This window comes from Canis lupus, chromosome 5 (assembly GCF_003254725.2).
Source record: "Canis lupus dingo isolate Sandy chromosome 5, ASM325472v2, whole genome shotgun sequence".
NCBI lineage: Eukaryota > Metazoa > Chordata > Mammalia > Carnivora > Canidae > Canis > Canis lupus.
Window position 1 is genome coordinate 39,792,588 of NC_064247.1, and position 15,936 is coordinate 39,808,523.

The 15,936-nt window shown below is 42.0% G+C and overlaps 2 protein-coding genes and 1 long non-coding RNA gene across 29 annotated transcripts in view; 2 read left to right on the forward strand and 1 right to left on the reverse strand.

The window, feature by feature from the left end:
• The window catches only part of PIGL (phosphatidylinositol glycan anchor biosynthesis class L), an 84,729-nt gene extending 70,323 nt beyond the window's left edge, over positions 1-14,406 (reverse strand). For all 4 annotated transcript variants that reach the window (XM_035716161.2, XM_035716159.2, XM_025428265.3 and 1 more), the window contains exon 1: positions 14,169-14,406. In XM_035716161.2, coding sequence (XP_035572054.1) covers positions 14,169-14,406 — 238 coding nt within the window. The remainder of the gene's footprint in view (positions 1-14,168) is intronic.
• The window catches only part of LOC112647299 (uncharacterized), a 36,545-nt gene extending 21,788 nt beyond the window's left edge, over positions 1-14,757 (forward strand). For all 4 annotated transcript variants that reach the window (XR_007410472.1, XR_007410471.1, XR_007410473.1 and 1 more), the window contains 2 exons: positions 2,417-2,514; positions 13,704-14,757. This is a non-coding gene — a long non-coding RNA (uncharacterized LOC112647299). The remainder of the gene's footprint in view (positions 1-2,416; positions 2,515-13,703) is intronic.
• A 204-nt stretch (positions 14,758-14,961) lies between these two features.
• Positions 14,962-15,936, forward strand: part of NCOR1 (nuclear receptor corepressor 1) — a 150,400-nt gene continuing 149,425 nt past the window's right edge. For 19 of the 21 annotated variants that reach the window (XM_025428247.3, XM_025428256.3, XM_025428250.3 and 16 more), the window contains exon 1: positions 15,516-15,736. The gene's annotated coding sequence lies outside the window, so the exon portion shown is untranslated. Of the gene's footprint in view, positions 15,072-15,515; positions 15,737-15,936 lie in introns of those variants that run through there. The other 2 variants (XM_049109479.1, XM_049109481.1) reach the window with 1 other exon arrangement.

Genomic DNA, 15,936 nt, shown 5'->3' on the forward strand with positions numbered 1-15,936 from the left:
GTCCCCATATATTCTAGTTCTGAAGAACGGTTCTGGTAAGTACAGCTTCCCTGTATCCTTACAAATAATATACAGTGTAATTTTAGTACCACTTAAACTGCACTTATGAGCTATTGTCTAGCTAATGCAACCCTTAATTCAACTCCCCAGCAGATAATTGCATGTGTAATGTGTGCTAGTTACTTAACTTTCCTGAGCCACAGTTCCTCCACCTGTAGAGACGATGGCTATCTCGTATCTCCTGCAGGGGGAGCTGCAGAGGGAGAAGGAGCCACAGTTCCTCCACCTGTAGAGACGATGGCTATCTCCTCTTTCCTGAGGATTACATGAGACAATGCATATCCACCCAGTTCAGCACTCTGTGTTTTCTCTTTCCTCGATTTCTTTACTTCCTGAATTACCACCCATTTTCACTGTCCTGACCAAACGGCATTCCCTCTGGGAAGTCTTCTATTTTTCCCCCCTGCAAGGAATCATTTCCAGTATTCTGCTCGGAAGTTATGAACTTTTCTCCATGATCAGATTATTAATTCCTAAATGTCATTGACCTTAAAAGTCACAAGTCTTGTTCAACTTTGTATCATCCTGGTGTTCAGCACACTGCAGACACTCATGAAGTATTGAACAAAGAGAGGCTTCATTTAAAGATTTTTAAAAAACTTATTCATGAGAGACAGAGAGAGGGAGGCAGTGACACAGGCAGAGGGAAAAACAGGCTCTCTGCAGGGAGCTCAGAGAGGCTTCGTTTATGGCCAGACAGTTCAGAGGAAAACTCCCACATCTGACCTTTCAACTTTGGCAGAAGTTACTCTAATGCTTGTTTTCAACTGTTTGAACCCAGAGAGGAGACAGTCATTACATTGTATCCAGCAAAGGGACAAATCCTAAAGAGACTCCAGATAATAGCTCAGTTTTGTATATCCTTATCACAATATTTTAGTTACTTTTTAAAAAGCCAGACACACGTGGAATGCCTGGGTGGCTCAGTGGTTGAGTATCTGCTTTTGGCTCAGGTCATGATCCTGGGGTCTTGGGATTGAGTCCTGCATCAGGCTCCCCACAGGGAGCCTGCTTCTCCCTCTATGTCTCTGCCTCTCTCTGTGTCTTTCATGAATAAATAAATAAAATCTTAAAAAAGTCAGATAGATGCTATAGTCAATCTTATGATGGTTATTATATCTTAGGTTTCCCTCAAATCCATAAACATATCTTTTCCTATTTCATCTCAAGGTTACTTGATCTTTGGTGATAAAGAGTCTAATGAACACCAGTAGGTGATTCCAAAGTCCAGAGGCTGTGCATATCAGACTCTGATTATGATTCTGAGAAACTGCCTAGAATGGAGGCTAATGAGTTTATGGAGCTGGTTGTATTGGTTTGTGTTTGAATTGAGGAATTTAAAATAGATTAGGGAATTGAGGTCAGAGATTATTTAGAAAATTTACCCTATGTTTAGTGAACATGTAGGCACTTCAACAGAGTTAAGTGTGAGATCCTTCAGCAGCTCCTAATGACACACTCTAGAACCATGTCCAACTAGGGTAGGTTGTACCCTGAGTTGCACAAGATTATCTATTTGGGGTGAGGAAAAGCTTTAGAACTTTTCCTCTTAATTTGCATACCTTGTCCTTTACACATGTCAACTTTTATTAATATTTTATAATATTCATGTTAGTTCAGTGGTCCACATATTTAATATAAAGAAATATACATATAATGGGAGTATATGGACAAAAGTTTTTACCAGCAGGAAGGGTGCATGGTTGGTTCAGCTGGTTAAGTGTCTGACTCTTGATTTTGGCTCAGGTTGTGATCTCAGGGTCATGAGATTGAGCCCTGCCACGGGCTCTGTGGTGGATGTAAAGCCTGCTTGAGAATCTCTCTCCCTATCTCTCTCTCAAAAAAAAAAAAAAAAAGTTTTTACCAATAGGAAAATGTGATCCAAAAAAGTTTGGAGATCATTATTCTAGAAAACAAAATAAATAGGATGAATGTCGATTTATTTATATTGAACTATCTTTTGTGTGTGTGTGTGTGTATACAGAGGTGTGTGATAAGCTTATGGATCATCAATTGTATGCTTAGTGAAGTCTTCTGTCTTGTGATAACTAATACTTCTCAATAATTACTAGCAATCATAATGACATTTAATGGAAACTAAGGTCACTTTGTAAAGACCACATTTATGCACCACATATATAAAGGTAAACATTTTATTTTGTTTAAAATTTATTTATTCTAAGTAGGTAAAATATTTACTTGGTTAAACATCAAAAGGAACAAAGTTACATATATTCATATTTACATATGTATATTTATATGTATATATAGCTCCCTCCCACTCCCTTAGTTACCCTACCTTTTAAGTTTCATTTTATTTTTTTTTTTAAAGATTTTTTATTTATTTATTTGACAGAGAGAAAGAAAGAGAATGTACAAGGAGGGGAGCAGCAGGCAGAGGGAGAAGCAGATTCCCTGCTGGGCAGGACCCTGGGATCATGACCTTCGACAAAGGTAGACACTTAACTGACTGAGCCACCCAAGTACCCCTACCTTTTAAGTTTTAATTTTTTAAAAAAATTTTTTTGAAAAAATATTTTATCTATTTATATGAGAGACACACAGAGAGACAGCGAGAGAGAGAGAGAGAGAGAGGCAGAGACACAGGCAGAGGGAGAAGCAGGCTCCATGCAGGCTCCATGTGGGACTTGATCCCAGGACTCCAGGATCATATCCTGGGTTGAAGGCAGGCGCTAAGCCACTGAGTCACCCAGGCATCCCTAAGTTTTAATTTGTTAAAACCAGAAATGGATTGAGAATCAAAGCATCATGGGCACAATACTTTCTATTAACATCATGAAAATTGAAGAGATTCCTTAAGTTCCTGGGTTTCAAGAATGCTAGCAAGGTTTTTCCTTGAACGTGACTAAGCAAATTCTAAAACGTATTTGAAAGAAAAAAGGTCAACAGTTGCTCGACTCTAAAATGAAGGAGTTTAGGTTCTGGATCAATTAAAGTCTATCCAGGCTGACATACCCAGTCATGTCAAATATTTATATCAGTAAGAATTTAATGGAAATTATTTAATATATAACTGATGGAAGATTTGAGGACCAAACAGGGACCAGTGAAGTAGCCCTGAGATTAGTGACAGCAAGAAGTAACTACCAACCCTAGAATGGACAGATAAAAGGAGTAGGCATTGTTACTAGAACCCAAAGTCCTGGGTTTCCCAAAGGAAGCTAAAACCAAAAGAACTAGACTCTTTTCCATTAGAATGCGTCCACAGAACCCAGTTGGAGAAATAATGGTTTAAAAATAAAAACTAGAATTAAAAAATGGTTAAATTACTTGAACAGACATTTCTCCAAAGACAGATGGGCAATAAGCATCGGAAAAGATGCTCGAGGGACGCCTGGGTGGCTCAGCGGTTGAGTGCCTGCCTTTGGCCCAGGCGTGATCCTGGAGTCCCGGGATAAAGTTCCACATGGGGCTCCCTGCATGGAGCCTGCTTCTCTCTGCCTGTGTCTGACCCTCTCTGTCTCTACGAATAAATAAATAAAATCTTTAAAGAAAAAAAAGAAAAGATGTTCGATATCATTAGTCACTAGGGAAATCAAGGCAAAACCACAATGAGGTATCATTTCATACCCATTAGGATGGCAGTGGCAAAAAAAAAAAAAAAAAGAAAAAACAAAAACAAAAGCAGGGGCCCCTGGCTGGCTTTGTTGGTGGAGCATGTGACTCTTGATCTTGGGGCTGTTTGAGCCCCACACTAGATGTACAGATTACTTAAAAATAATATCTCAAAACAAAACAAAACAAAACAGAATACCATCACCAGGACATGGGCTGAGGCGATATTTTTTAAAAAATGAAAAATTACAAGTGTAGGTGGGGATGTGGGGAAATTAGAACACTTGTGCATTGCTGGTAGGAACATAAAATGGTATAGCTGCTGTGGAAAACCATTTGCTGATTCCTCAAAAAAAATTTTTTTTTTAAAGATTTTATTTATTTATTCATGATAGACATAGAGGGAGAAAGAGGCAGAGACACAGGCAGAGGGAGAAGCAGACTCCATGCAGGGGGCCTGATGTGGGACTTGATCCCGGGACTCCAGGATTGCGCCCTGGGCCAAAGGCAGGCGCTAAACCACTGAGCCACCCAGGGATCCCCTGATTCCTCAAAAATTTAAACACAGAATTAACATATAACTCAGCAATTCTATTCTACTCTACTTCTACTCAAAAAAATTGAAAACAGGGATTCAAACAGATACTCATATACCTGTGTTCTTAGCAGCATTATTCACAACAGACAAAAAAATGGAAACAACCTAAGTGTCCAGATAAGCAAAATTTTATATATACCCATAATGGGGTATTATTCAGCCTTAAAAAGGAATGAAATTGTGATACATGCTACGACATGGATGAACTTTTAAAACATTATGCTAATTAAAGTAAGCCAGACATAAAAGGACAATTATTGTAGGATTCTACTTATATGAAGTACCTAGAATAATATTATTCTAGAGATAGAACATATGCTAGTGGTTGCCAGGGGCTGGGAAGAAGAAGAAATGAGTTATTGCTTAATATGTGGAATTCTGCTTGGGATAATGAAAAAGTTCTGGAAACAGTGGTGATGGTTATACAATATTGTGAATGTACTTAATGCCACTTATTGAATACTTAAAAATGACTAAAATGGTAAATCTTATGTTATATATCTTTTTTCACAATAAAAAATATTAAAAATTTAGATTTGCACTGAATAAAAATCTTTCAGTTATTAGTTATCAGTGTAAAAAATGTTTTTAACGATTTTTTAATTTAAAGATTTATTTATTTATTTATTCATGATAGACATAGAGAGAGGTGGAGAGAGAGAGAGAAAGAGAGAGAGGAGGGAGAAGCAGGCTCCATGCCGGGAGCCCGACGCGGGACTCGATCCCGGACTCCAGGATCGCACCCTGGGCCAAAGGCAGGCGCTAAACCGCTGAGCCACCCAGGGATCGTCCGTCTGTCTGTCTGTCTATCTATCTATCTATCTATCTATCTATCTATCTATCTATCTATCTATTCATGAGACACACACACACACAGAGAGAGAGAGAGAGAGAGAGAGAGAGAGAGAGGCAGAGACACAGGCAGAGGGAGTAGCAGGCTCCATGCCGGGAGCCAGATGTGGGACTCAATCCCGGGTCTCCAAGATCAGGCCCTGGGCTGAAGGCAGGCGCTAAACCGCTGAGCCACCCAGGCTGCCCAAAAGTATGTTTTTTTTTTAAAGGTTTATTTACTTTAGAGAGAGAGAGGGCACGAGGGGGAGGGGCAGAGGGAGATAGGAAATCCCAAGCGGACTCTGCTGAACTTGGGTTCTGGCATAGGGCCCGATTTCATGACTCTGAGATCATGACCTGAGCCAAAACCAAGAGTTGGACTCTTAACTGACTGTACCACTGACTGCCCCAGAAATTATGTCTTTAAAATAGGTAAAATAAATAAATAAATAAATAAATAAATAAATAAATAAATAAATAAAATAGGTGGAGGGGCACTTGGCTGGCTTAGTTTGTAGAACATCCAACTCTTGATTTTGGGATTGAGTTCAAGCCCCATGTTTAATGGGGATTATATAAAAATAAAATCTTAAGGGTTGTCTGGGCGGCTCAGTGGTTGAGCGTTTGCTTTTGGCTCAGGGCGTGATCTCCGCGTCCTAGGATTGAGTCACTCCCTCTGCCTGTGTCTCTGCCTCTCTCTCTCTGTGTCTCTCATGAATAAATAAATAAAATATTTTTAAAAAAATAAAATAAAATCTTAAAAATAAACTGGTAAATCAAGTTTTTAAAAGATCATTTGAGAAAAATACTGAGCATGTTATCTATGCAGCCAAGATCAAGAAATACTGCCATATGCTATTATCAACCAATATACTCATAAGTACTCTTTTTTTTTTTTTATGGATGTACAGTTGATATACAATGTTAGTTTCAGGTACAATAAGTACTGTATGTTTTTATTCTTCCTAAAAGGAATGCATTAAAATGACTTTTACTAAGGGAAATACTTTTTGTTAATGTCTCTGATCTGTGACTTACAGATAGGTCATTGTTAATAAGGCCAAACATATGGGAAACTTTTTCTGAACATTCAGGCATATTTGTATCAGATGGGATGACATCTATGTACTGCATGAGAACAGTGTCTAATTCATTGCAGTGAGCAGTTGTAACAAGCATTTCTAATACTAAGCTCTTCAAAATGCATTGTTTTGTTGGTTATTCCCATTTTATACCTCTATCAGATGAGTTTTACTGCATTTTCTTTCTTTTTTACACTTGTAGTCTTTCCTTTTTGTTAATGGCAATCTTTGTCACTGTGGGGCGTCTCTTTGATCTCTGACATAATCTTCTTCCCTGATGTTTATGAGCATTTCTTTTATGATTTCTCATAGTTTAAGCAAGTCCTTTTAGACTTAAAATTCTAATTTATTAAGTAAATAAAAGCTCTGAAAACTGTGTAGCATTCTTTAATTGGGTAACATACCAGCAAGACAAACATTTTTATAGATACTTATACACTGTTAGGTTCAAAATAGAAATTGTATAAAAAGTTACCTGGCATATAAATTCTGAACTTAATTATAAAAAAGAAAGTAAGTAAATATATATTTAGAAATAGGCAAAATACTCAAAACCAGCTAACCTATCAGTTCACCCGTCAGAATCAACTTTTATGAATAAGCATTGTTTTCAGTTTTCAGCGTTTAGTCCTTCGATGCCTAAATGTTCTTTGGTTGACTTGATCATATGGAAATCCTATCAACCTAAGCCTCAGGGAAAGTGCCTATTTTATTTATATATATGTGTGTATTTATATATAGAAATATGAAATTTTTATTTATTTTTATAAATTAGGACTGGAAATATATGTAAACCTTTGAGTTATTTTCTGAAGTTTCTGTATCCTTTAAAGAAACAGAACTCATCTTTTTCTTTATTTTCTTTTTAAAATTATTATTTCTGGGTGGCTCAGTGGTTGAGCATCTGCCTTTGGCTCAGGCTGTGATCCCAGGGTTTTGGGAACAAGTTCTGCATTGGGCTCCGTGCAGAGAGCCTGCTTCTCCCTCTGCTTATGTCTCTGCTTCTCTATGTCTCTTATGAATAAATAAAATCTTCATGAAAAATTTTTTAAAATTATTTTTTGTTTTTTATTGAGATGTAATTGATAAATACCATCAGTTTCAGGTATACACAAAATTCATGTTTTAAAATAGTGCTAATTTATTCCATTCTCAACAGGGTGGAGTTAATATTTAGATCATACTTTTTCAGAAATCCCAAATTTATTTGGGTATTGGTTCAGGAAGAAAAAAGTTAAATGAGACATTTTGGAGGCTGGATCAAAATTAGCTCAATGGGGAAAATGCTGAAGAATTCTTCATGGTTAAAAAGCAATATTAAAAATATCTTGTAAGTTCTGTTTTAGGAAATAAGGTGAATCAGATGTCTGCAGAGACCTTCTTAGCCTAGGATACCCGAACATATGAAATATAAGGCAAACATGTTTTAGAATGTATGGCTGAATTAGCAGGAAAGTAAGGGCTATCTTTGGAGGTCTTAAGCAATACGTAAGCATAAATCCAGACAGGTAGAGGGTACCTGAAGCCAGGGCACCTATGCCTGGTGTCCTAAAGTCAGGGGAGGAGGAAATATAGGTTGGATACAAGTAAGGAGATCTCTACACGAAGACAGGATCTTCAGAAGGCAGTATCTACAGCAGGGGAAGTAGAAGAAAACCCACTCTAAACAGAGATGGTGGGGCTACATCTCTGTCTCAAGTTCCAGAGGGAAGGAAAATAAGAAAAATGTCACCCCTAAGAATTCTTAAGCACCTGCTTGCCTTCACTTGGTGTGGCACACTGTTTTCCGAAAATAGTGACAGTAGTATTTCTAGTCCCACATGCACTTATAGAACCTTGCTGTTCTCTATCAACAGGTGGAGTCTATTTCTCTCCTTAAATCTAGATGTGACTTGGGACTGACCTGACAAACAGAATGCAGTGAAATTGATACTGCCTGATTTCCAAGGCTAGACCATAAAAGGCAATGTGGCTACCCCTAGTGCAGGCTCCCTCTCAGAATCCTTGCCCAGGAACCAAGCCACCAGGTTGTGAAGGAGCCCACGCTCCACAGATTTATCAAATGTGGATATTCTGGCCAACATTGCTAATTCAGGTAATTCTAGTCCCCAGCCTTTGCATCTGCCAGCTGAGGTACTAAGTGTTGTGGGGCAGAGACTACCATGTTCTTTGAAATCATGAGAGATAAGGAATCATTATTGCTTTAAGCCACAAAGTTTTGAGATAATTTGTTACACAGTATTACACAGCTAATGCACTTGTATTTGGGTATTGAACTTATACTAGTTTTGTGGCCTGAAAAATCTTAATCTAAAATTCTGGTTTAGAGTAATCTAAAGTGATCACTCTAAACCAGGCTGAAGCAAATATAAATCATCAAAATCTTATAAACATGGTTCCAAGAAGCATGTGCTTACGATTAAAAAAACCCAAACCCGCAATATACAGTCAGAAACAAGTCACTCAGAATGACTTACTCAAAGAGCAGAATTAGACACGTAGATTACAAAAACTAGACTTACTAGAAGCAGAAATAGGTATTTAATATATTTAAAGAAATAAAAGAGTATCAAACTATGAGCATGTAACAAGACTATACTATTTGCAAAGAGAGCCTCTGGGTATGAGGAACACATTAGAGGACAAAATTACTAATTGTCTCAATATACACGTAAGACCGTTATAAGACTATTTAATAGACATTAAAGCAGGCCAAAGTAAATGAACAGACTATAAAATCAGAGATGGGAAGACTATATTGAAAATATATCAACTTTCAAAGAAAAATGTCAACGCTCCCTATATCGATCAAAAGTCAGTGAAAGTCCAATAAAAAAATGCCAGAAAAGTTTTTTCTTGAACACGACCAAACTTATCCTAAAATGTATTTGGGAGAAAAAAAGGTCAAAAACAGCAAATACACCCTGAAGAACCAAAAAACAGAGGGCTCATCATACCAGCTAATACTGTTTAAAAGCTACAATAGTTAAGGGGTGCCTGGCTGGGGGGCCTGAGTGGCTCAGTTGGTTAAATGTCTGCCTTCAGCTCAGGTCATGATCTCAGGGTCCTGGGATCGAGCCCTGGATTGGGCTTCCTGCTCAGCAAGGAATCTGCTTCTCCCTCTCCCTCTGCCACCCCCACCCCCCCCCCCCACCCCCCCCCCCCCCCCCCCCCCCCGTCTCTCTCAAATAAATAAAATCTCTCTTTTTTTAAAGGGATGCTTGGCTGGCTCAGGCTGTGGAACATGTGACTCTTGATCTCAGGGTTGTGAGTTTGAGCACCATGGATGTAGAGATTACTTAAAAATAAAATCTTAAAAAGACCAAACAAAACAAAACAAAAAAACCCAATCAAACCAAACCTATAGTGATTAAGACACTGTGTTGGCACAGGGATGTCAAACTAAGAGAATGGCATATGGATCACAGATACAGAGAAATCTCGCATATGAGAGGTGGAATGCAGTCTCAGGATAAAGAAGGGGCTGCATTGGTTTTCCCAATGCCAGTATCCCCCTATAAACTATTCTCCACATTGCCACCAGAATGAGCTTTCTAAAACACAGAACTGGTTGTGTTAATTCTCCACCAAATGTATTCAATAACATTCTATTATCTAGTATAGCTTTCTCCCATGTGTACATTAACAGGTATTTCAGTGGTTATATAAATTGGAGAAACGTTGGATGAAACAAAGTTAAATAGGTTATTTTACAAGACTCCTCAAAGATGTCGATATTCTAATAAGGGCTGTGAACCTCTAAATGGAGGATAGCACATCTGGCTAATGTCCCCCAAATTTAATTTAATAGCAGCTTAATGAACTAGCGCGTCTTAGAACATATAGTGGGAATCAAAATAGTTATTTCCTCAACTGACATAACCTACTAGGCAATGCGAGAGGCAGAATGGGTGTAATGGTTTAGAACAGGGAAGAGCCACAGGGCCCAGGAGTCTCTACATTCTAGCTAGTCACTTTAGTCCAGTTATTTAATCTTGTGATTCAGTTTCCATATTTGTAAAATAGGAATAACAAATTACACACACATACAAAGTTTTATATATTTAGTAATGACTATCATGGGATTGCTGATAGGATCAAATGAGGAACTAATAGCAAAATAGTGTATTTCTTTCCCCACCCCTTAAAACTGACAATGTAGTTATAATGAATTACTCATTTAAGTCCAAGACTTACTGATGCTTGTACTACAGCCTAGGACAAATGTATCTCATTTCCTTTTTTTTTTTTGGTATCTCATTTCCTATATACCAAGTTCTGTTTTTTAAAAGATGAGTTTGAAAGAAAACCTCTTTGGAGAAGTTTCTTTAATCTAAAACTCTGAGATGAGAATTCATGCTTTACTCCATATTATGTCCATAGTATCTTCTCTATTATGCCATATAGCTTTCACTATGTCACAAGTCATTAGCTTCCTGTTTTTCATGTTAAAATAAATTGGAAGTGTGGCTAATGTTTAATCTGTACCTTTTTTGAATGAGTTGGGGATTTAAAAATTAATAAAAAAAATAAAAGTAATTTAAAAATTACAAGAGTGCCTGGGTGGCTTGGCCAGTTAAGTGTCCAACTCTTGATTTCAGCTCAGGTCATGATTTCAGGGTCCTGAGATGGAGCCCTGCCATAGGCTCCATGCTGGGCATGGTGCCTGCTTAAGATTCTCTCTCTCCCTCTCCCTGTCCCTCCATCCTCTCTAATAAATAAATAAATCTTTCTAAAAAAGTTACAAGAGAGAACAATTTACATGGCAAGTTTGATTCAGAGGAAATGCAAGACAAAGATACTGTGTGTTTAATATATACTAAGGGCATGTTTTACATTTTTTCATTTGAAAAATTTTAACCTCTGGTTTCAACCTGCTGAAAAATAAGGAGAAATTTACTGAAGAAGCCACCGCACCTAAAGTACTTGGTATATAAAATCCAGGTTTTTCTCCTGATCTTGAAACAAATTTGTTATAATTTGACTCCCACAGTTGTAATATAAAACATAAATATCATTAAAAGGAAACAATGAGGGGTACCTAAGTGGCTCAGTTGGTTAAGTGTCTGCCTTAGGCTCAGGTCATGATCCCGGGGTCCTGGGATTGCCTGCGACAAGTCCCTGCTCAGTAGGGAGTCTGCTTCTCCTGCCCCTCGCTCTACTCATTCTCTCTTTTTCTCTCTCAAATAAATAAATAAAATCTTTTAAAAAGCAAATGAGGCTATTACCTGTATCTATTTACAATTAATCTCCTTTCAAGCACAGACTGAGAAGAAAAGTGCTTAGATCTACATTCTCAATAGATATGAAAAATGGGTTAACTTCACTGGCAACAAGATTTTGAGGGGGAAAAGTATTATACCATGAAGTAATATATATAAAAATATTAGTCAGTGCTAGACAGGGTGCTATATTAAGGCAGATACTCTTACTACCTGTCAGTGAGAATATAAATTATGTTTTGGGGAATTTGATATGCATGCAAAGCCTTAAAAATAGCCAAATTGGGACCCCTGGGTGGCTCAGTGGTTGAGCGTCTGCCTGTGGCTCAGGTCATGATCCCGGGGTCTTGGGATGAGTTTGCTTTTCTCTCTGCCTGTGTCTCTGCCTCTCTCTGTGTCTCTCATGAATAAATAAATAAAATCTTAAAAAAATAATAAAACTAAGCTTTTTAGAGCAGTTATAGGTTCGCAGCAAAATTGAGGGGAAGGTATAGATTTCACATATACCTCTCGCCCCTACACCAATGCATAGCCTTTCTCATTATCAACATCCCTGATGAGAGTGGTATATTACAATGGATGAATCCTCACTGACACATCATAATCACCCAAAGTCCATACTTTACATTAGGGTTCATTCTTGGTGGTGTACAGTCTGTGGGTTTGGACAAATGTACAATGATGCATATCCCTTATTATAATATCAGAGAGTATTTTCACTGCCGAAGAATCCTCTGTGTTCCTTCAAAACTGTGTACCCTTCTTTCCTCCCAACCTGTGGCGACCACTGATCATTTTACTGTCTATATAGTTTTGTCTTTTCCAGAATGTCATATGGTTGGAATCACATAGGATGTAGCCTTTTCAGACTTGCTTCTTCCGCTTCATGACACACACTTCAAGTTCTTCCATGTTTTTTCATGGTTTGATGGTTCATTTCTTTTTGGCGTTGAATAATATTCTATCATCTGGATGTGCCAACTTATTTATCTATTTACCAACTGAAGGATGTTTTGGTTGCTTTCAGACTTTGGTGATTATGAGTAAAGCTGTTATAAACATCTGTGGAGGGGCGCCTCAGTGGTTGAGCGTCTGCCTTTGGCTTAGGTCATGATCCTGGGGTCCTGGGATTGAGCCCCCCCACCTCCTGCAGGGAGCCTGCTTCTCCCTCTGCCTGTCTTTCATGAATAAATAAATAAAAATCTTAAAAAAAAAAACCCTAAAACATCTGTGGACAGGTTTTTGTGGGGTTTTCAACTCCTTTGGGTAAATAAGTACCAGGGAGGGGGATTGCTAGACAGTTTGGTAAGGGCATGTTTAGTTATTTAAGATTTTATTTATTTGAGAGAGCAAAAGCACACACATGAGCAGGGGAAGGGACAGAAAAAGAGGCAGACTCCATTCCAAGCAGGGAGTCAGACGTGGGCCTCAATCCTGGGACTCTGGGATCAAGACCTGAGCCAAAGGCAGACACTTAACTGACTGAGCCAACCAGGCGCCCCAAGCATGTTTACTTTTTATAAGAAATTGCCAAACTAACAGGCTCCCAAAGTGGCTGAAGCATTTTGCATTTCCACCATCAATGAATAAGAGTTCTTATTGCTCTACATCCTCACCAGCATTTGGTGGTCGTCAATGCTATGGATTTTCGCCATTCTGATAGTGCGCAGTCCACATAAATTTTTAATAAATATTAGGTAGGGGCGCCTGGGTGGCTCAGTTGATTAAGTGTCTGCCTTGCTGGGGTCATGATCCTGGGTCCTGGGATGGAGCCTTCTCTAGGGCTCTCTGCTGAGTCAGCAGTCTACTTCTCTCTCTCTCTCTCTCTCTCTCTCTCCCTCTCTCCCCATCTCTCCCAAATTGTACTCTCTCTCAAATCTAAAAATAAATCTTTAAAAAAATAATAAAAACCAAATATCTGGCAAAATGAGCGTAAACTCATGTTCTGTGAAAAAATATAAAATTGTATAAAATGGGATTTCTGTAAAAAGAAAAATCAGTGTAGAAAAAGAACTGTAATGACACACAACCAAATGGGAGAAGAGGTCATGGGAGTTTGTTAAAAATAGCTTTATTGAGGTATAATTTTACATACTATAAAAATTCACCCACTGTCTATGTACAGTTCAATTACATTTATACAGCTGTGCAATGATCACCATAATCCCGTATCGTGGTCAGTTTCTGTTTTCTCAGTCCACCTTTTCTGTAAGATAAAGGAGGACTTTACTCTCTGAAAGGCCTCTGGACTGAAAGTCGGTGGAATGGAACTCTAAAATGACCTATAAAATTATCTTCTCCTCTAACGATCTGACTCTCTCTTCAATTTGACAGATGCATCTTCCTAGCACCAAAGGGATGTTGAAAAGCAGCAGGAAGGTCCTGCGCTACCTTTCGTGGTAAAATATTAAGGGTTGAGCAGGCATGATACAGCCTGGATGGTGTGGCGTCCCAGAGGAAGATCCCTGTTCTTGGTCCTCTGGCGTCTAAAAAAGCTCCACAGAATAATGAGTAGAGTGGCAGATCCCCAGCGGAAGTGGAAGTATTAAATGCAAAAACGTGAGCCAGTTGTCTTGTGCGCCTCAATCCTGCTGGCAGGGAAGAGCATCAAGCGGGCACATCCCCAGACCCACCCGGGAAGCTGGCCGCCACCGGCCCACAGGCGGGGGGGTCTCTTCCGTGAAGAGACCTTCGCTGTATTCACTTAGCTCCCCCTCGGGGAGAAGCCGACTAAGTTAGGTGAGCACCTACACACCCCTCGAAGCCCCAGCTCCCCGCGCCCCGCCTACAGCCTCCTACCTGCAGAGAAGCAGAGCAAGGACAGCCGATGCCCCAGGCGGGCCAAGCCCAGCACCGTGGGAGCAAAGAACATGGCTTCATCGTCCGGGTGCGCGATCACCAGCAAGGTCCTGCTGCCATCCCCCAGGACGCCAGCCTGCTCCTGACTCTTCGTTCTTTCCCGGGAGTCCCAAACCCGGAGGAAACCCCACGCCAGGAGCGCCGCCGCAGCCAAACACAGGAGGCCCGCGGCTTCCATCCTCGCCTCCGAGGCACTGCGCCTGCGCAGGAGGAAGGCTGCCGCACATCCAAGCTCCGGCGGGAAAACGGCACTCGCGGAAATTACGTTCCGAGGTTGAGTCCGTTTTGCCCACCAGAAGCTTCCGACGTTGGGTTCCTGTTGTGGTTCCACAAGGACACCTCCCAACCCTCCTTTATCTCGTTCTCTCTACTTTAAGCAGCACCGACGATGTCTTTTTTTTTTTTTTTTTTTGCTTTCTCGATTTCTGAGACGAACCCTTTGGCCGTCAGCTTTTACCCTTGTCCTTACAATGGGTTAAAACAAAACACGGGTTAAAACAAAACAAAATAAAACAGCGAATGAAAAATACCCGCCCTCCCTATGTGTTGAATTCCCTCCTCTCTTTAATTCACCGTTGTGTAACTCATTTATGAACACCCGAGACTTTCTCATCAGGACATGGCCAGCCCCTTCTTGTCCGGATGAACCGACTCTTGTTTTTCCTTCTTGATTCTGGCACGTGGGGTGGCGGCTCTTCTGAAGGAAAAGCACGCGGTGCCGAGGATTTCTCTAGAAAGGAAGGCTGGGGGGGAAGAGAGAGAGAGAGACTCTTCACAGGCTCCTCCGACGGGTGACTTTAGACTAGGGAGCGACCTCATGGGCGAATCCGCACCGCTCGATAGGTCAGCCAGATCCCGCTGCGAGCTTCAGCCGCAGCCCTGGAAACTGTCGTGGGGAGGTGGCCGTGCACCCCGCGGGCTCGCAGCGCCGGGGGCCCTGACTTCCCGGTCCCCGCAGCCCGGGCCCGAGGAGGCGGCCGCCGCCGAGGAGGTGGGGCGGGGGGCTCGGGTCCCTGCCTTTCCCACGCTCCGGGCGAGGCCCCGAGCGCGCGGGAGCCGGCGGGCGGCGCGGCCGGAGTGCGCGATGGCAGCGCGCTGGGTGCGGCCGGGCACGGCGCGGCCCCGGCCCGTCTCCGCTCGAGGGGACCGCCGCCGTCAGGCCCGAGGGACCGCCGAGGGGACGAAGCGCGGGGCGCCCCAGGAAGCGCGGCCGAGGTAGGAGCGGCGCTCGGCCAGGGGAGGGAGTCGGTCTCCCAGCCCTCCGGAAGGAGGCGGAGCCGGCGCCGGAGCCGCCTCAGCGGCGGCCGCCGGAGCCGCGGGGGAGGGAGAGGGGTTGAGTCAAGATGGCGGCCAAGGTGGCGAAGCAGCAGCGGCGGCGGCGGCGGCGGCTGGAGTGAGCTCCCGGCTCGCCGCGCCGAGCGAGGTCCCGGGGTAGGGACGCGCGCCGGGGCCGCGTCCTGCTCCTCAGGCCCGGGGGCGCGCCGGCTCCCACGCTCCGCCAGCTCCTGGTGAGTAGGCCCCGGCGCCCGCAAGCCCCGGCCTCCGGGCCCCCGCTCGCTCCGGGGCTTCCGAGGGCTCCGCGGGGCGCCGGCCGCGGGGAGCGGCTCCTCGGCCAGGCGAGGGGCGTCGCGGGCCCGGTGGGTGGGGACCCGCCGCAGCCGCCCGGCCTCTGGCCCTCGGCCGCCCGGGGGCGAGTCGGGCGCGGCGG